At 38.6% G+C, this 21900-nt stretch overlaps 1 protein-coding gene across 5 annotated transcripts; it reads left to right on the top strand.

Moving 5' to 3' along the window:
* Nucleotides 1–77: 77 nt before the first annotated feature.
* LOC132797058 (homeobox protein 13) lies at nucleotides 78–19951 on the top strand. 5 transcript variants are annotated; one of them, XM_060808496.1, is made up of 7 exons: nucleotides 610–712; nucleotides 2224–2499; nucleotides 8078–8130; nucleotides 13844–15754; nucleotides 16683–16935; nucleotides 17003–18280; nucleotides 18356–19951. In XM_060808496.1, the coding sequence occupies exons 4-6, from the start codon at nucleotides 14651–14653 to the stop codon at nucleotides 17887–17889; spliced, it is 2244 nt and encodes a 747-aa protein (XP_060664479.1). In that variant the 5' UTR covers nucleotides 610–712; nucleotides 2224–2499; nucleotides 8078–8130; nucleotides 13844–14650; the 3' UTR covers nucleotides 17890–18280; nucleotides 18356–19951. The 5 variants fall into 5 exon arrangements, with proteins under 5 accessions (XP_060664480.1, XP_060664478.1, XP_060664479.1 ...); XM_060808494.1 differs by having other exon boundaries at nucleotides 629–712; nucleotides 2007–2499; XM_060808497.1 differs by lacking the exons at nucleotides 610–712; nucleotides 2224–2499 and adding an exon at nucleotides 78–314.
* The last annotated feature ends 1949 nt before the right edge of the window (nucleotides 19952–21900 follow it).

The following is a 21900-nucleotide window of genomic DNA, read 5'->3' as shown; positions in this document are numbered from 1 at the left end:
TTGTGTAGTTAGTAGCTGTGGGCTTGAGTGTGTGTGTTGTTGCAAAATGTGAGCATATGTAAACATACTAAAGGAGCAATAATAAAACGCATTTCGATTTGTTTGCAATTGTTTTGTTTATTAAATGGTTTGGATATACACACAGCTACGCTTACAACTGCTTCGCATGCCAAATGATCAAGGAACTTTTCTATGTATGCTATTCATTTAATTTCATAAAGCACGTGACCACAAGTTGTAAAATACAGATTGTCAGTTAAGTTCAAGTTCAACAGCAACAACAACAGCAGAGACGAGCCAGCCAGTCAGCCAGAGTAAGACAACCACAATTATGTTTAATAATTTACATATGCATATGTATGCTTGCATGTGTGTACTATGAATTGCCTTTTCATTGAGAAATATTGAAAGTTATGTAATATACAAATGTTTATTATTAGTAAAAGAGCTTGCAAGATGTCTGTAATTAAGAAACTCGATTCGATTTTTGCGCGTATCCAACGAACGGTCACACAGACAGCATCATCGCTGGTGGACGAACACTGCACAGTGTGCAGTGTGACCTGACCAGCTGCCAAATAATATATCGAACGTGAGAGCGCTACCCACTTTCGGTCACACTGCACACTCAGGGCTGTCAGTTGTTAGAGAGCCGAGCGACTGTGAAGACGTACGTGTGTGCTCATACAGTGCTCTCAAGAATTTATTTTTGGTAAATTTTTTTTTCTTTGCTTCTCTCTGGTATAAATTAATAAGTATATTAAACAAAACAACAACAAAAATCACGATAATACAATAAATTAACAACGCCGCAATAATTATTTGATAAATCAACACACAAATTTAGTTTAAACAACCGTACAACAAAAATGCTGCAACAACGACAAACAATTTATGCAAATTTCAGGCAGTTTTTTTTCCCCTATCATGGCATCACAGCAAGCAAAATATTAAAAAAAAAAATTTTAATTGAAAATGGAAACGAAATGAAACAAAAAACAAAAGAAACGCAATTACACATTGCCGCGCGCACACTTCATCAGCCACACTATATAATAACTAAAGTTAACTAACAACAAAAAAATGAAATGCTGTTTTTGTGTTGTTGTTGCTGTTGTGTTGTTATTCTTGTTGCTGCTTTTGTTGTTGGCAGAATGGAAACAAAAACAAAATCCATTGTAATTTAAAAGCGACACATTTATACATATACATATATATTATATATATGTAGATGGGCAGCGATTAAACAAACGTTGCATATTATTTCACTATACTTTAATATATCTACCAACAACAACGAAAAGAAGAAAATACGAAAAAAAGAAAAGAAACAACAAAAGCGTTAGCCGTTTCTTTCAATTCAATTGAATGGAAAAAAGAAATTGACAAATTCGCGGAAGACGACACGACGACGACGACGGTGAAGAAAGATTTTTACTCGCGTCGCGGTATACTTCAACTGTTTTTGAACTTTTATTGCGTTGCTGCGGAGCAAGAGCGCCAAACTACAAAAGTCGCCGCGCAGCGCGCCCCAAACAACAAGTTCGCTGGGCGAACGAAACGAACAGCAAAAATGTACCAACAACAACAACAGCAGCAGCAATATTTAACGAAACAAGAACGTGTGTGTGCGAGTGCAAAGTGTTGAGAGAGTGAGAGCGAGTTTACGATGTGAGCATGCGCTCACATGTGAGCATGTCGGAACCTCAGCTGAATGAATGTGTGTGTGTGTCGCGTCATTTTCGCCGCATTTTACGTACTCTCTTGTGATTATGTGTGTGTGTGCGCGTTTTTCGTTTTATCGCAGTTAAACTCACACTGAATTGTGTGCGCCATTTGCCATTGTTGTGTTCTCAGCGAATCGCTAACGAGAAGCCTCGGCTGCTTTTGTGGTCGAATCGCCTTGCTTGCTGTTTTGCCGTAGGACAAAAAACGTTTCTTTTTTACTCTTTCTTTACTTGGTTACATTAAAATGAATCATATTCTATTAATTACGCCCAATGTAGGAAAATTCTAGAGCAATCAACAAGTAAAACAATACTTAATTACTTAGAAGAGTTACAAAAATCATATTAATTTGTGTGCGCGTGTGTGTGTGCACATTTACAATAAAAAGAGAAAAGTGTACAAATACAAAGCGAAAAAGTAACGGAAAGTTCGTAAACGACATTCTTTGCTCTCTCTCTCAATTTGGGCCTCTTTTGTGGTCGCGGCCGAGCGCAGCAGCAAACAACAGTACAGCATAGCAGCGAGCGCGCAAGCGAGAAGGCGAACCAACGTCGTTGTCGCTCGCTCGCTCACTCACTGAGAGAGCTAGCCGAGAAAACAAACGAAACAGACACACACAGACAGCCAAGCAGAGCAGCCAAAGCAGCAGTAGAGCGTCGAGCTTTTGAGTGCAGACCGCGCTCGCAACCACAATCGAAAGAGTAGCAAAGCGCACACATACAACAAAATCGAGACGCGACCTACTCTAAAAAAAAAAAAAATACGAAAAAGGTGATTTTTTGTTGTTTAATTTCTATATTATTTTCTTTTGATTTTCGTTTTAGTTTTTTCTCTACTCTCGCATAATTGTAAACTCCCTTTTTGTAGGCTAACAAACTTGTAAAATTAGCTTGTAAGTTTTTCTCTAGTTCAACAACAACCACAGCAGCAGCAACAACAACAACAACCACATTTATATTTGTAAGCAACTACATACAATCAAGAAAAAAAGTGCTGCCTTGACAAAGAAAATAAAGAAAAATATTAGTAGATCACACCAACAAAAACTAATTTGTAGCTAATTTTTCTGCGTAGCAAAAAAAAACAAAATGAAAAGAAATGCAAAAAATACTAAAGTTAAATAAACGTAATTTTCATTGCCTTTACCAAAGCGAAAAAAAACCATCGAATTACACTTTTTCTTCGCTCTAACGCTCTCTCACTCTCTCTTGCTGTCTTACTCTCGCCCAATTTCATAACTAGTTTGTGGGTGACGACAAAAAAGAGTCATCACATGCTTCACATATAAATGCATATATATATATATATATATGTAAATGTAAGAGCCTGAATTTATTTATTGTTCTTAAGAACAAATTGCATTTGGGACAAAGCAAAAACGAAATATTAAAAAAAAAATCAAAAACCAGAAGGAAAACGAAGAAAGAACAAACAGAAAAAAAAATCGAAATGCGCCATTGCGCTTCCCACACACGGCAATGTGTGTGTGTGTGGAAGGCGAGCGCGTCATTCTGTTGCTGCGCTCATTTGTCGCTTTGCAGCGCGCTCACTTTCGTTCAATTGAAACGTAGGCCCGCTCTCACCGCTGTGTTACCGCATGTGCGTCGCCCTGAATGTGTATTAGCATGTGTGGTTGTGTGTGTATGTATGTGAGCATGTAATTTCCTGTGTCCGTCTGTCCTTGCGACAAAACGAATTTATTACCCTTGGACAGAGAGCAAGCAAAAAAAATCATTTTACAAACGAATATGAGTAATAACTAAGCAACTGAGATTGAGCATGAGTAAAAGAGTGTGTGTGTGTGTGTGGCCAATCACTGCAACATTTCCTTTTTGGAGCATTGTGCTGCATGTGTTATGGGTGGAAGAGGGGGGTGATAGCCTTCGGCTCGTTTTTATTTCTTTCCTTTAGGTTCTGTCAAGGGCATTCAACCTCCCACATAAATACTTTTTTTTAATACTACAGCTGGTCTCGTTGGTGTGCAAAATAAATTTCAACGACAATTCATCCTGATCATCATCGATGACGTCACGACAACAACGAGCGTCTGAAAAGCACATTGGCTATTTTTATAATAAGAGCAGCAGCAAACTACAGTGCGTAAAGCATTTGTATGCGTGTGAGCTTGTGTGTGTGTGTGTCTCGCTGTTGCCATCGCCGCATTCGCATTCCTCAAATAATTTGTATTTTATAATGATTGGGGAGGGGGCAAAGCAGAAGAAAAAAAATAGCCAAAGCGCGCTATATACAGCAGAGAAGCAGCAACAGCAGCGCATTGTCGCGAGCAAACACACACACGCAAAGAGACACATGTTCGTAGTAACAGACACACACACACGCACACACACAGAGAGGCGAGTCAGCCATACACAACGGCGACGACGACGACAATGCTCTGCCTCGTCGCTGCCGCCACCTTGTTGACCCAGCTAATTTTTCGCTGGGCCCTCTGCCGCGTTTTCGAGCTAAACGCTCGGGCCCGCGCTGGCGGCAGACTGAACGTTTTCATACATTCGAAATTTCAACGAACTTCGGTTTTGTGGCCGTCAACCACCGCTGCCGCAGCCGCTGTCGTCGTTGTCCGACGTTCAGCTGTGCAAGTCTCTACATGCCGTTCTCTCTTTTGTAGCTTTGTAGCCAAACAACATGGGGGTTTCTTTTCGCCGCTACAACTGTGAGCGAATATTAGTTGTTGCGTCGCTCTCTCTCTGTCACTTTGTGGCGCTCTCTTGCTTATATTTATTTTTCATTTACTTAGATTTTATTTTATACATTTCGTTTTTTTTTCTTTTCTTGTTTTGTGGTCAAACTAAACAAAGTTATCGTTGACAATGATGTTGTTGTTGCTGTTGCTTATTACAAATATATTTAGCTATTCTTATTTTTATAAATTTATGAAATTATGGTGAATGCTGCTTACACACTACTTATACATATGTATGTATGTATGTACATACATACATATACACTCAATTTGCAAGCGTGTTTGCTTTTGCTTCCGTTATCTATGCATATGTATGTATTTATATGATGCTATACCTACAGACATATGTACATACATATATACATACTTATGCCAATTTTCATAGTGATGTAATAGTTTTTTAGGTGCGGCTTCTTTCTCAATTTCGTTATTTGCTGTTCTATCTTATGCTTATTTCATACAAACGGGGTCATCTGCATACATGCACATGTACTTGTAAATCTATGAATGCAAGTGTGCTTGTGAGTAATGTCTGTGTTCCACATTTTTGACTTGTCATCGTCGTTGCAGCCTTCGATATGACGTTCCCTTCCCCACCCCCCCGAAATCTTTATCAACTACTCATATACAAAAATACATGGATGTGTTTGTGTGTGGAAATGTAACTTCCGCTTGTCAAATCTGCATAAATCAAATAAAATTGTGTTGCCCGCACAAAGTGCCTCTGTGTGAGCGTGAGTATTTATCGTCTTACTCACTCTTATCGCTAATTTGCCAGTGTATTGCTGTTCCGCACACACACACAAATCGTATTTACATTCATATTACACATACATACGTAATCGGTGCTCATGCCTGTACATGTGTAGTTGTTGTACGTATGGGTGTATTCCATAGTCTCTAGAAATTAAGTCCATTAAGAACCAAGCATTTAACGCATTGGCCTGCATATGTTAATAAGTATTTACAAATGTAAATCGCTGTCTATTATTTTACAGTTGTTTTTCTCTGCATACATGCATATTTATGTACGGCAGTCTGCCTGCCTGTCTGTCCCTTTCTTCCTCCCTATCATGATGATTTCAAATGATTTTTAAGTAGAGCATGCAAATGCGACGTCATAGTTACATACTCGACGCATACACATGCAAAATTAGCGCGTGTGAGAGTGAACACACGCAAACATCGATCGATGGCCTCGCTTGGTCACTTGCTTGCTCTTTAAGAGAGCGAAAGAGTAGTCGATACCTGCCATAGAGTGGCCCGTATTTTCAATTGATTTTCAAGTTTATTAGCCAACGTCGCTGTTACAGCTGTTTTACAGCTGGAATTTGTCCCCTTTTTTTTTGCCGAATGTGATCGAAAGAGGAAGATACGCACTTAGCATTGCGAGCGTGCACGAATGAGATGGCAATAGCTAGCGTGTGCCGTCTTATCGCCTTGGCAAATGGTTCGTAATTGAGTGTGTACACATTGCATTTACTTGTGTAGTGTATGTGTGACTGTATAGACTTTCTTAATGTGGTAGGCTTTAAAGCAACAAGCATTTCGTAAACTGCCCAATTTTGGTTTTTTTTTATTTGTTTTTGGCTGGGCGTCTCTCACGTTTATCAAATTAAAATATTGTATTCTGTATGGGCGTGTACACATATGTATATCTGTGAGTGTGACCGTGAGAGCTGCACTCGAGTGTTGTTGCTTTTTTTTTTATTGTCATTTCTTTCGTTTTACTCATTCGCGCCTTTCGACAGTCGGCTTTGTCATCGTCTCGTCATCGTTAGTGATGATGAGATGTTGATGCCGTCCAAAAGCCAGAGCACACAATTAAAATCAGCACTGTGGAATATGAATGCAAACACACACACATTTACATACATACATATGACCATCAAAAGCGAATGGTAAATGCGTGTGAAAGCGAGAAAGAGCGAGAGTAGCTAAATTCAAAATAAATAAAATCGAAGCACATTTTTTGGGCCCACTGTGCGCGTGCGTCAAGCACTTATGATTATTATAATTAGAGGGGCGAAATTCTAATCGAAACCACATTTATTACAAATACAAATACAGCAAACAAACATGTTTATGCAAATGTGTTGTCCGATATGTTTAAAATGTGGATAGAGCGAGCAGCATAAAAATTCATTGATTTTGGACTTTTACTTTCCGCTAAGCTTCGTTGTCTGTTTTAATTCTTCTCTTCTGCTGTGCGCAGTCGCTTTCTTTGTTATGTTTATGCTGTGCACACACACATACAAACACGCTTACATGCATACGCGCCCTCCATCTTCTTTTTGAGCAGAGCATACATACATATGTACATATGTATGGTATGTATGTACATATTACTGTTGTTATTGCTGCTTACTGTTTCTATCACGGAAGTGTGTCATGCACATTGAATCAATGAATAGCAGGCAGGCAAATGCAGGCCCCACACACACACGATCGAAATTGGCACGTCCATTGCGAACAGTGTGTACACACCACTATAAATCATATGTATATGAGTTGCTGATTGGAATGATCCAAATAGAAGCATAAACATGAACACACAGACAAAGCTTGTGCCTTTTGCTGGAGCTTTTGACGTCAGTGTAATTGCGTGCTTCGCTTAATGTTTGAATAAATTATTAAGTGCTTATACATGCACATCCGCACACATACATACTTCTTTATTATATTAGTTTAATTGACAAAAAAAAGAAGAAATTAAACGAAAAAATTGCTTTATTCAAATATATTTTTTGAAGTTATTTCAAAACTTTGTTAGCGTAAGTTAAATATCGATAAACAAATTGAATCAACGATATATGTATGTACATACACACATACAGTTCAATAGCGGAGCGGTCAAGGTCAGTGTCTTACGCTAGTGTGACCAGCGCCTATTTTTTTTTGTTTGTTTTGCTTTCCTTTGCTCTGCATTCTGTTCTGCTGTCTGCTCCCACACCAGCTGAATATGGTTACGAGCGTCTGTCTATGTCTGCGCTATACAGCGAACTTTCAAGCACGTTTTCACTTGAACTTTCGGCGTCGTTGTTGTTTTTGTTGTTTCGTCTGCTATGTCTGCGTATTGATTTCATTATCCTGCCGAAAAAAGATAAATAAGATAAAAAAAATAAAACTAACTGGAATGAACCGTTGGTTGTCTGGCAGCAACAGCATCACTGCTCTGTCCTTAATCATAACAAATTGACAGCTGTGTGTTGGGAACCCCGAAAAATGTCAACGACTTTGGGATTTGCTCTTGTTCGTTCCCTTTTTATGTCGCACTCTCTCTTTCCCACCACAGCTTCTTTTTTGTTGTTGTTACTCGCTTGTAGCGGTTCATTGACATCTTTGAACTGAACTTAAGGGCGATGCTAACGTTTTGGGGTTGCGTTTCGTTCTTTTTATATGTAGTTGTTAGGGGCACCAAGTGCTGCCAACGTTGTCGCTTGATCCATTTCAAGATGGCGTTTGTGTCGGCAGCATACACATGTACATACATATGTATATTTTTCAACACTGGCTAAACGCAGCCTATTTTTTATAACTAAATTGACATAATTTTATAATTTGTGGGGACCTTTTTCGTATTTTAAGTAATTTACAAATTGAAGAACCAACTAACTATTGTGTATTTATTCTTTTTACTTGCAGGCTCCTTGGTCGAGATTTCCAATATAAAAAACCTAATTAAGGACTATTAAGAGGTGAGTTTAATTACAAAAACACATTTATCGATTGTCGATAAATGCGCATCTCATGGTCAAGAGCGCGTGATCGTCGGACGTTTTGTTGTCACGCTGATTTCGGCCAACTGAGTAATCAAATAGCTGACTAGCTTTCGATGACGCACTCTGCACGTGTATCTGTGTGAGTGGAAATGATAGTATTAATCCGCGCAGAGCCGGCAACAAGAGATGACGCCGACGCCGGTCTCATTCACTCTCAAACTTCGCGCTCAGACTCTCGCATATTATATATGCATCGCACTCACACCCATTGTCAGGCGGCGGATATGCATATGCACGTACATACGTACATACATTTACATGTGTGTGTTTGTGTTGCAGAGAAACCAGTTTTGTAGCTGCATTTTAGCTATGCAATTCGTTAATTTTGGTTGTTGTTGTATGCAACAGTTGTTTAGCAAGTGACACCACCCCCCGCTCCACCCAATTTGATGGCAGTGAAGATCAACGGCGAAACTAGTTAGTTAATTATAGCCAAGTTTACAAGTTAGCCATGTCAGCTGTTTCAGACTGCTTACGGATAATATTTGGTATATACTAATGCGTTTATCGATAAAACACCTGCTATGTGTGTTGATAATGTTCGATAAAAGACGATCACACAACATTAACATGCCAAAAGAAAAAGCGCTACTACACATTGTTGTATAATTGTTAAGTGTGCCAATTTACAAGTTTTTTACATCACAAAGTTGGCAACTTGGCTGTCAGCTGGCAAAAGTTTGACAGTTTGGCCAGCTGCAGCAGCTGCCTGCAAAAAAAAAGTGTTATCGATGATTTATACACCCACAAATGCAGCTGACGTCAAAGCACACAGACACACACATGCATTGAGCTAAGCTTTGTGTTGTGTTGTCCTGTTATAACTGCCTGTTATATAAGCAAGAGTGTGTATGTAAATTATGACAGCGCGTTCTTTAAAACGAGACAAAACTGATGTTGTTGTTGGTGTTGTTATTGGTGCTGGAAGGGGGTGTGGCGTAAGTGCATGATGCGTCAGCTGCATTAAATCAATAAAATATAGATATACAATACACACACATACACATATATATTTATGTATATGATATTCTATGTGTATACACACTGTTGCTGTTCTGGTTGTCAGCTGCTGCTGTTTCTTAGTCATTAGCGCCGCCATGCCAAGTGCAATTTGGGTCATGTCACGGCCCTTAGCAGCGCTGTTAGACCTTAACAGTGCGCTGTTAACGTACTACATTCAGGCCACCGACAAGCAAACGTCGTTACACATATACAGGCGAGTGTGTAAGCGTACTTCTTATTTGCAAGCACCTGTTGTGTGATTTATTTCATGTGTGTGTGTGTGTGTGAGCGAGATTTTGTTGTTGTTGTCAAGCACCCGCTATATTGCAAACAGGTTTGTTTACGCGTGACTGCCAAACCGTCGCACACACACACAATCACACGCACGCACATCATTTCAGCTCACTCTGAGCTTCACTTCGTTTCGTTTCAATTCCAATGCATTCCCCCCACTATTGTTGCAATATGATTTATTTATGACGCATTTAAAGCGCACCCCACAACTAGCCAGCTGATGGTGATGATGAAATAGCTGACTGACTGATGTATTGCTAGCTGTCGACTTCTTACATTAGTCAATATACTCGAGAATTGAGTGTTTTGGCTGTCGTCGTTGTCGTGTAGCAGCTCACGTGTGCGAGCTTAATCATGCATGTGTGTATTTACTACGCATGTGGATACTATGTTTTGTATGTGTGTATTGGTATAGTATGTCTGTTAAATTTATACTCTCGGTAGTTAGTGGCTTGTGTGATATTATTTCCGGCCAACAATAATTGTGATGTCATTATATGGTAATCGTGCGCTTTTCCACAATTTAAACACAATTATGTATAGCGTTGAAATTGAGACTCGTTTTTTTTTTTTTTAGCAGCATGTTAAGCTCTTTAGCGCTCTACAATTGATAACAGCAACAAAAGTGGCTTTTGTGTGTGTGTGTGTGTGTGTAAGTGTGTGAGTGCTTGTGTATGTGTGAAAACTGAGCAAAGGCAATAGAGCAAAAGCGCTTCGGACATTTGGTTTTAATTCGTCGTTTTGTTTTCGTTGCGACGCTGCCGCGTTGTGTCGTAAATAATATTTTGCGATTATTATTTTGTTGATTATTTCAAATGCTCTATGCTGCTACTCCTCAGACAATGCAGCTTTAGGAAAACTGAGAACAATGAGCAAACAGAGCAAAGTATCAACAACAGCCAAAGCAAGTGTGATTGGGGGAAGGGAAATCAACATTAAATGATGAGCGTGCGTGAGAAAGGGAGGGAGAGGGAGGAGGAGAAGCATAACAACACGTTTTGTCATTTCAACTAGAGCGACGGGGTTCTGTTTGCTGTGTGCTTCGCATGTCTCGGTATGTTTGTTAGTGTTCATATTGTTGTTGGTTGGTTTGGTTAGTGATAATGTTGTGGCGTACACTCAAATTTCTAGAAATATGGAACGGAAGCGAACATCATGCACACACATATATGTACATACATTCATATACATGTAGATATGCAAGCATTTAGATATCTCATATTTCCAGCAGCCCGCCCCTGTTCAAAAAAGAACAAAATAAAAGCAGCAGACACATTATGAATACAAATTGATTCCTTAAGCAAATTATACTGCTTGCCAGTGTTGTCCAAGTAATAATAATCATCAACAGTGTTGTCAACTTGAATGCAGCTCAGTGAAATATACTGAAAACTGCAGTGCGAGGAGTGGGAGAGTGAGAGAGCAAGCAATAATCAACGACTGCAGCACCTTGTATTCTAGCACCATGAATTAATACCACTTTGAATATTCATGTGTAGCCAAATAATACATATGCATATTTACATAGTTAAATACATGCATAAATACATTCATGAATAACCTGTATTCTACGAGAGAATTTGTTGCTCTCAAGCTTTGAACTTTATGCAGAAATCGATTGTTTGCTGGGTAATTTACGATTTTGGCAGTAGCTAACGACAGTTTCTGTATTTATTTTTGTATTTATATATTCTAAATACACACACTCACACCCACAAATTGCCACAGTGTATCTACATGGCTGTATTGCCATTGCTAGAAAACAGTTGTCATTTGGCCTTGAACCTGAATTTCGAAGTTCAGTTGCGTTTTTTTTTCATTCGTGCACGAATTGTTTCGCCTTTTGTAGTATGTGCACACATTGGCAACCTCACACACACACACACACACACGCACACAAGGGGCAGGCAGCCATGTTTATGTGTGTTCATTGTTGTTGTTGCAGTGCGTTGACTGGCATTTTGCATTCGTCAATATTAAATACATATATTGACACTTGGATGTTTTTATCTATGTGCATATTTTTGTATTGAATATTCACCCACCACACACGCTGATCCACTATTACATATGTGAATGGTCTCTAGCAGGTTTAGGGATTCCCTAAGTCTGACAATGACAGCTGACGATGATAATGTTTTTGTTTAGCATTCGCTCGCTCTCTCACCTCGCTATCTCTACACACACACACTTTCGCTCTCTCTATCCATCTCGCTTTCTCACATTGACCGATAAAAGTTCTGCACATTTCGTTGGTATGTGTGTTGATGGTGATGATGATGATGATGAGGTGTGTCATAGTCGAGAATTCGTACGGACTTTAGCTTTAGCGTTGTTTTTTTTTCGCCTTGGGTTAATGAACTGACGCATATTATACATTGAGTACCTACCTAGGGGTCGTTCCCGAGCATCGAACGCTTTCATTTAATTTTTTTTACGCCTTTTTTCTTGTGTGTGTTTTTTGCCTAATTAATAAACATTTCAATGGGACAATTGCCAAAATGGCCGATCATACGTTCAGAGTTACCATTTGTTGTTGTTGTGTTTGCCAGCTGGTTACAGTGCAACAAAATAATTTAAATTTCGATTTCGATAGAATTTGCATGCATGTGTGAGAGTATGTATGTACATATGTAGGTGAACTGCGCATATGCCGTTGCCTTTGTTTTTGCATATTTCAAATTGTGCTGGCTGGGCAGAAAAAAAGTAAATAAATAAATATTTATTTTTACATTTTTGCTGTATTGTATTGAAATTCAAGCAATGAGCACACATACATATACAATTTGATTTGCATTTTATTGTGCATTTGCTGATTTTGAAGCTTTATTACTTCCTATCTTCTCAACCCCTTGCGCCTGTTAAATATAGTCGGGCGCAAGACAAAGATGGCATGCTTGACATACGCACGCACACGCTTTGAGTGTGACGTATTTACACAGACACACGCTTCTGCTGTGCACTCACATTCACATACGCATGCAGTGAATTGTGTGTGCCAATTAAAAATGATCTCTCAATTGCTTAATAAATGAGAATGCAGCGCAAATTTAAAGCGCACTCAGCTGATTTGCTTGAACTGAGCAACTGCTGTTATTAGGTCACACCCACACACGCACACACACGTTTACATGTGCATGCATATAACGCGCTTGTGTGAATTTCACTTTCACTCGTTGCTGCTGTTGCTTTTCTGCTTCTTTTACAAATGCGTGGCCCTTTTTTTATACTGCCCAGCTGATGATTGTGACTCATGCATTCAATATTTGTTTATAGGGGACATCAATAATAAACAATCAACATAATTGTAAACTGTTTCATTTGTAGAATTAACATTTACATGCCAAGAAAAAAAAAAAAGAAACAAATAAATGGAATTGCACAATGTGCTGCTTGTTGCTGGCAAACACCATTTTTCGCTAATTTACAATAACAATTTTTAATTTGCACTTGCTGCTGCTGGCGGCTGGCAGCTGCTTCTTCTTACTCCGCCGCGCCCGCTCCAAAAATAGCACAGCAGCCGTTGCAGTCGGTCTCAAGCGTTTGTCGGCCTGTGTGTATGTGTAAACATATCTACGTATACATATGAATGTATGTGTGTAGGTGTGTGAGCAAGTGCATTTGATTTTGGATGCGAAAATGACGAAGGTGCTGCAGCAACATCAACAGCGCAGCAGCTGCGTTGCCGTTGACGTTGTGCTCAATTGACATCGCGCCACATTTTAATTTGTGTGTAACTGTGTGTGTGTGTGTGCTACTTTTCGCATGCCGTCCTTGACCCAAAAGCTGCACCGGCAAACAACAAATCGTCGCCTCGCCTAGCTCACACACACGTACACACATACAGAAATACATGTGCATTTTGCATCAGCCCAGCCACCCCAGGCACAAACAAGGCAGGCAGAGCAGCAGAGTGAGAGAGAGCGTAACTAGGTTAAGGTTAAATGGCTCTGCTATGATCCTATGCGCTGTTAAATAATGGTATCGCTGTTAGCAACAGCTGTTGACAGCGCTCAGCTGTTGAGTGATGCGTATCTAGCACAGCTGAGTGTGTGTATGTGTGTGTGTGGTAAGCCATGTGCGTATAATGCGTGTTTATCGATAAAAAATATGGATCATCGATTCACACATTGATTGCAATTTAATTTTGCATGCATGAAGCGTGCTGCTGTTGACCTGTTGTATGGATTTGTGTGTGCTCAGTTGTTGTCGGTATTTGCTGCACTGACATTTGACATTGATTTGCATTTTGAAGTCATGGTGAAGAGATTAAAATTAATATTACCACAAAGTGAAAATAATTTAATTATAATTCGAATTTGTTTATTTGCAGACTGTAATAAAGGAACAACAACAACAACAAATAAAAAACAAGCTACATTTATAACAAAGGAGAAAGAACGGAAGACTAGAAATAATAATAATAATAATTAATATAAAAACAAACAAACCAACAACAACAAAACACAAATCAAAAACCTTATTTAAATACAAAACATATAAAGAGCAAAGTATTTGGTTTTGGTCATCACAACAAAAATCACTTTAAGCCTTATAAAAAAAAAACAAACAAACAAAAATATTAGCATAAGAAATTGCAAGCGTTCAGCAAAGGAGCAACAAAATAACAAAAACTACAACAAGAAGGCAATGCTGTTGTTGTAAGTGAGAAACCAAATCACACACATTCGCTCGCAAGGGAACTAAATCAAAGAAGAAGAAAAGAAGGAATACGAAGAAACTATTGCTAACTCTGTCCACGTCAAGAACACCACAATCAAAGCAGGAAGTTGCTAGGCGGCAAAGCAGGAAGGAAGACAGAAAAGAAAATCAGCAGGGCAGCACTGACAAATCAGCTGTGCGTGTTAGTGTGTGTGTGTAGAGTGTTATTGTGTTGTTCTCTTTTAGCGCACACAAACGCTGCAGTAGTCGCTGCGCCAGCGTCGACGCCGGCAGCCATGAGCAACAGTGACGCAAACGCATAAACTGCAAGCAAAGAGCATTAAGAAAAAGGCAAGCGAAAAAAAGAAGGAAAGATAAAAGGAAGACAACAAGCAAAATCGAAAGGAGCCAAGTAAAAGGCGAGACAACGAAGAAGGAAGGCGAAGAAGAAGACAGGCGAGTGAGAGAGAGCACCCTGATGCAAAACGATATGGTCAGCATCCCATCGGCCAATATGAATGGCGGTCTCAAGGCAGCCAACAACAGCAGCGGCAACGTTGTCGGCGTCGGCGTCGCCGGCACAGTGTTGACTAACGCACAACGTGTTTATCTGACACCCGCCTCCAGCTATCATCTCGCAGCGGCCGCACGGCAAACAGCAGCTGGCGTCGGCGTCGCTGCTGCGGCTGGCAGTAAAGTAGGAAATACGGCCGCAACGGGAATTGCAGGCAATGCGGTGGCTGCAAATCCAAATGCGGTGGCGGCAGCAGCATCGACAAGCGGCGCTGCTGGAACCGTGCGTTATTTTTCGCAATTTAGCAAACTGCAGCCGGTGCAGCCAGTGTTGAATGCCAGTGTTGTGCAACGCAAGCTGATCAATCCCGAGGCGATGGTGTTGGTAAATGGCAACAAACCGTTGATATTTGCTACTACACCAGCAGCAGCAGCCAATAACAACAACAATAATAGCAATAATAACAACATCAACAATGGCAAGTTGCTCACTGCAGCAGCAGCAACAACAACAACGACATCAGCGGCGGCAACAACAACAGTTCCTAATGGCAGCAGACTGGTGCTCAATAAGCAGCAACAACTATTGCTGCTGCAGCAGCAACAACAACAACAGCAGCAGCAATTGCAACTGCAACACCAACAACGACAGCAACAACTGCGACTGCAACTGCAGGAAGAGCAACAGCAAGCGTCTGTGATGGAACAACAGCAGGTGGAGGATCTGATCGAGGAGGAAGAGGAGGAGGAGGACGTGGAAGAAGTGGTGGAGGATCAGGAACCGGAGCAGCAACAGCCATTGTCATTGGTAGTCGGTGGAGCGGCTGGCGGCAAATCGGTGGCGGATTCGGATGCTGAACCTGAGCTGGACATTGTGATCAATAACGTTGTCTGCTCGTTCAGTGTGCGCTGTCACCTCAAGTTGCGCGAGATCGCATTGAAAGGCTCCAATGTGGAGTACAGACGCGAGAATGGCATGGTCACCATGAAGCTGCGTCGTCCCTACACTACAGCCTCAATTTGGTCGTCGGGCAGGATTACGTGCACAGGCGCCACATCTGAGTCGCAGGTAAGTACTGAGAAGTCTTGGATTAATCTAAACATAAAGCTTAAAGCTCAATTCAATTGCAATTGATGACTAAGAAGCAATTATGAAAACTCTAACGATTTGCCGCTTAAAGCACATTAAAGTTTTGTTCCTTGAACGAAATTCATTTTAATTTATATTTAAGCACATTAAAGCTTATGTTTTGAATAGTCTCTTAGAAGAGTTGGATTAATCAATTGCAATTTAAAGCAATTTGATGACTAAGAAAGATTGATAAAAAGTTCTATGAGATTTGCAGCTAAAGCACATTAAAACTTTGTTCTCTGAACAAATAAATAACTAGTTGAAATGAATTTGAAATTTAATTTAAGCATTTAAGCTCACCTCAATTAGAATTTAAAGCATATTCATACTTTGATATCTAACTAGTTGCAAATTATATTGATGAAATCTCTAAAGGATTTGCAGATGAAAGCACATTAAAGCTATGTTTTTTAAATGAATGAATACTTAGTTGAAAAAAGCTATTTGGCCTTAAAAAGTCACTTAGTTGAAAAAAGCTATTTGGCCTTAAAAAGTCACTTAGAAGTGTTGGATTAATTCAAAATGTAACTTAAGGCTCACCTCGATTGCAATTTAAAGCACATTCATACTTTGATAAGTAACTATTTGCAGTTATATCAATGAAAGCTATACAAATTGTAAATGAAAACACATTAAAGCTTTGAATGAATATATAGCTGAAAGTACATTAAAGCTACGATCTTTGATTGAATATAATATAACTAGTTGAAATGAAATTAAGTTACATTAAAGCACATTAAAGCTTTTAATTTCATATGAATGCATTTCATTTTATTGCATTTCATTATTATATTGAATTAAAAATCTAACTTTTTTTTAAACCAGTTAAATTGACCATTAATCCAATACGTTTTGCTCTTTGCAGGCCAAGATTGCGGCTCGTCGCTATGCTCGCTGCCTGGGCAAACTGGGTTTTCCGACGCACTTCCAGAACTTTCGGATCGTGAATGTGCTGGGCACCTGCAGCATGCCCTGGGCAATTAAAATAGTCAATTTCTCGGAGCGTCATCGTGACAATGCCAGCTATGAGCCCGAGCTGCATCCCGGCGTCACCTACAAGATGCGCGAGCCCAAGGCTACGCTCAAAATCTTCTCCACGGGCAGCATAACGGTAACAGGTGAGTACGATGATACATAAATGAGTTTCCCATGTGAACTTAATTTGAAATTACTCTCTCGTTTTAGCCGCCAGCGTGAATGACGTGGAATCCGCCATACAGCACATTTATCCGCTGGTGCACGAGTTCCGCAAGCAGCGTTCGCCGGAGGAACTGCAACATCTGCGGCAGAAGCAGCGTGCCCAGAGCGGTGAGCAGGGCAACAACGAGCTGGATGACGCCGATGATACAGCCAACAACGATACAGCCAAAGAGGATTTGTTTGCGAACACAACCGCCGCCCACAACAATCATAATAATCAGAACAACAATGCACCAAATGCCACCCGCCCGATGCCAATGAATGCCTCGATGCGTCGCTTGGATCAGTACAAGCAGCAGTATCAACCCAACAACAGCGAACAGACTGCGACTAAAATAGGCGCCGCCAGTAGCACAACCAGCAACAACAACACCACCACCAGCAGCAGCAGCAGCAGTGGCGACAACATTTGTGCAAATGCGCGTCGTCGCGCCACCGAATGTTGGGCCACCAAATTGCAAAATAAACGTCCGCGCTACAATGATCCTGGTGCGGCGGCGACAACCTCAAAAACACTCACCAGCAGCAACAGCACCATAACCATTGCCAACAACAACAACAGCAACAGCAGCAACCACTCCAGCACAACAACCACAGCGACAACAGCAACAACAGCGCATGTTATTGGTGGCAATGGCAGTTTCATTACCGTCAATAAGTTGCGCCCAAAGCAACAGCAACAGTTGCCTGTTGGCGTTGTGCTAAAGCAGCCAAATAATTTGCGTGCTCGCATCGCAACAACAACAACAGCAGCAGCAACAACATTGGCGACAACAACTGTTGCGAAACGTGACTCGTATTCACCTACGGATTTCCAGGTGGATGATTTGATTGAGGAGGATGACGATGAGGATCTGAGTATGCATTTTTGAGTGCAGCAGCAAACGAAGCTGGCGCCCAACGTGCGAGCCTAGACACCAGTCACCACAACAACAAAACACAAACGAAAGTTGCCTAAGCCAAAATGTTATAAGAGAAGCAAAGAAACAAAAAAAAAACAATTCAAAACAACAAACAAACAAAAACAAACTGTGCTATTTCAAAACTGTGCTCTTCTAACGCATTTAACATAAGCTTAACATTACGTAAACAGAGTGCACACAAACACAAAACACACCAATACACTCACACACACACACTACACACACTACACACACACACATAGAAGGCAGGCAGCGACAGGAATTCAAAATCCAAATCAAATATTTTCTATACGATTAACATGAAAGTAAAACAAACAAGAGCCAAATATTTATGCATAAGGTAAGTAATGTTAATGTTGTGCATGTTAATGAAGTCACTGTTAACTAACATATTCATCTCTTATACGCTTTGCAGATTTATTGTTAAACAAACAAAACAAAACAAGTACTGGAAATGCAACAACAAAGCAAGTTGATCATCAAATGGTAAAATGTTACCGTAAACACACACAAACAAACAAAAACACACACATATAGACTAACAGCAACAAATATCAGCAATTTGTGAGAGCTTTACGTATACAGTAAAAAAGGAAAAAAACAAAAGGGAAAACAAATATCATGTAAATATACGTACTGAAACACTCAACAACAGCAACAAAACATACGAAGCAGGCAACTGAAATATATAGAAACTCTTATACACACACACACACACTCTCACACATACACACATATTTGCTTTCACTTTGAGTTTCTTCGATATCATAATGATGTAACTGCGTATGTGTAAGCAAACCACCGCCTAAGAAATACTGTTACTACTCTACAATTATCGCTTAACTAAAACAGAAAAAAACACACAAAAACAAAACTATAGTTCTTATTTTTTCACACTTCATTGATACGTTTGCTGTTAAGTCGCTGTTATGGTTAACATACGTAGGAAAAACGATAGAAAATGTTAATGCGCCGTCGACAGCAAAAATGGCGGCTGTTGTTGCTCTCCTGATGACGTCACAACAACCTCGCTCAGCAGCCGCCATTTTGTGTGGGCGCAGAACGAATCCCAACAACAACAATAAAAACAACAACCAACCAACCAACGTACAATAAGAATTATTTTTTTTTGTTTTAATTATTATTTTATTACGATTTTCATTATTATTATATTATTTTTTTTGCATAATGACAGCAGTTTAATTTAAAGAAAAAGTATATATACAATTATATTTAACGATAAACAAGTGTTCTAGACAACCGTCGTCGTTTTCTAACCTTAATGTAGTGCATTATACGATTATTATTATGATTACGAACATAAGCGATATATTATTATTATTATTATGGATCATGCAATCCACAATTTTTTTTTTCGTCGTTCAAAACCTATTTTAATAAGAGCTTCTTTAAACATTCAGAGTTAAGGATATATATAATCAATATATATATACATAAATATACTACACTTATATCTGGTCACTTGTAAACCAATAACAACAAAACGAAAACAAATTGTATTTAATTGATATATGAACTCTTATACTTTATACATTGCATATGGAAAAGGCAGACATATAAACACACACATACATACATATACATATATATATATTTATATATATAATAATATATATACACTACTATATAATCATTTGCCTGAGAAAACGAAATTTGAATTACATCAATCTTATTTAATTCTTTTTTTTTTTTTGCAATTATATATCAACATTATTATTATTAGAGATATTAAGTATAGAAACTTGTTCCTGTGTTGTTAAAATCGCAAAACGAAAAGAAAATAAGGCGTAGCAGAAGAAGTGAAGAGTTTACTTTAAACATTATATTAAAAAAAAAAACACTACACAACCACAACAAAATCATAAGCAATACAAAATGAAAGAAAACTTAAATTGTAACTTGGCATAAAACGAAACAAAAACAAATCAGCCAAAAGTCTCTAAATAAATGTATATAGCTAAGTTAATTAATAACCAACAAAAAACAAAAACAAACTAAACCACTTGGCGACAGCTGCAAAAACAAAGAAAAAAAGCGGAACGAAACGTTATGGAAATGGAACACAGTTTGCTGTTAAATGAACCTTCTTCTGGAACGCCACCAATACTCACGCACACACGAAAGCCAAGCCAAGCCAAGACAAAGCGAGACAGCGAGCGAGAGCGCGATATCAGTAGCGGGAGAGTGAGAGTCAGAAAGGGTGCAGAAGAGAGCGAGCAAAAAAGAGCGTGCAAAGCTCTTCACACGTAGCCGCCATTTGCATTTGTGTAACTTTTTGTTTGTTTGTCGATTTTTTGTTTTTGCCTCTTCCTGGCCACAAAATCCAAATAGTAAACAAAAGAATTAATAATCAAATAGCAAATTGTACAATCATACATGCATATACACACACACATATTTATCTATAATAATCTCTTCTATAAACATCGAACTGCGTCTCCCTCCAGCCCCAAGCCAAAAACAAAAAAAAAAAAAAACTAACAAAAAAAAGGAGAAAAAACTATTACGTCACACATCGCTTCCATGCCATACAATTTGAATGTTGTTAAAATACAATTAGTGCATATTAACTTTCCAACACACACAGACACACAAACATACATCCATACATTCGTGTCAATTTGTCATGCTTTAGCTCGGTTAGAAGAAGAGTTGTTGCGTGTGTGTGTGTTAGCAGCAATAGCAATATGATAGAGAACAGCAGCAATAACGTGTTTACATTCGTATAAGTGTTGTGAAACAGGCGACAATTGCAATTCTGTTAACACTCTGTTACCTGCAGCAGGATCTAGAAATTCGCTTTTATATTTCAATGTCTCGTTTTTTTTTGTCGAAAAGTCTTTTGCAATTCCTTCATATCGTTCAATTATGCATAATCAAGCAAAAAAGAAATCACATATAAATTATATCGGATATTAAACGAGAATTTTTGAATACACACACATATTAATTTTCGATTTTCGTTAGTTGAAAAATAAATACTTTAATCATGTACATACATACAAACAAACAAACATATGCATACATACATATAATATTTAAAACAAATACAAATAATGAAAAAAGAAAAAAACAAAAACAAAACAAATTGCCTTTAGGGAACAAATGAAAAGAAGAGTGTTGAAAAAGAGGAAAGAAAAAAGCGAAGCAGCAGCAAAAACCAAATTGTATTTTTGTTGTGTGAGCGAAAGAGAGAGAGATAGAGAAAGCATGTGAACAGGCGTATAAGATAATAGCGATATAAGAGTAAGAGTATAACAGTTGAATTATAAGCTTAAGCTTAAGCCTAACTAATAACTAACAACAAAAACAACAAAATTGAATACTAAACGTAAGCCAAAACACGCAATTGATAAACAACTATGACAACAACAAAACTAAAACAAATAGTTTATAGTAAACAATGTAAAAAAAAAAAAAAAAACAAACAAAAACAAATACAAATACAAAAGCAAAACGCAAAAGAAACAAAAAATAAATAAGTTGAGAATCTTCTTAAAAGTGAAATTCACTTCTGCCTTCAAAATTGAATTAAAAAATTACAATTACAATTAAATCGAAAATTTTAAAAATGAGAGCGACAAATGATATACAAGCTAAAAATATATTAATATTACTATTTAAAGTCAAGTAAAAATGCTTAAAAACAATTAATTGGAAAATTTTTTGAGTTCAGTTTCTCGACAGCGCAACAACAACAACAACAAATAGTAGGAGAAGTATAAGAGAAAAGAAAGAAGAAGCAAAAGGCCTAAATAAGTGTATTTGGTTTCATATAAACTTTAAAAGCAAAACCTAAATATTTATATAGTATACACCAATATATATTTTTTATTATTATGTATTTAACAAAACACACAGACACATCTACTACACCAACATACACACACACACATACAGACACACATACACAAGTGAAAATCAAATAGCATAATTATG

Source organism: Drosophila nasuta, chromosome X, assembly GCF_023558535.2.
Source record: "Drosophila nasuta strain 15112-1781.00 chromosome X, ASM2355853v1, whole genome shotgun sequence".
NCBI lineage: Eukaryota > Metazoa > Arthropoda > Insecta > Diptera > Drosophilidae > Drosophila > Drosophila nasuta.
The sequence above is the reverse complement of the archived record's forward strand: the minus strand, read 5'-3'. Positions and strand labels throughout refer to the sequence as shown.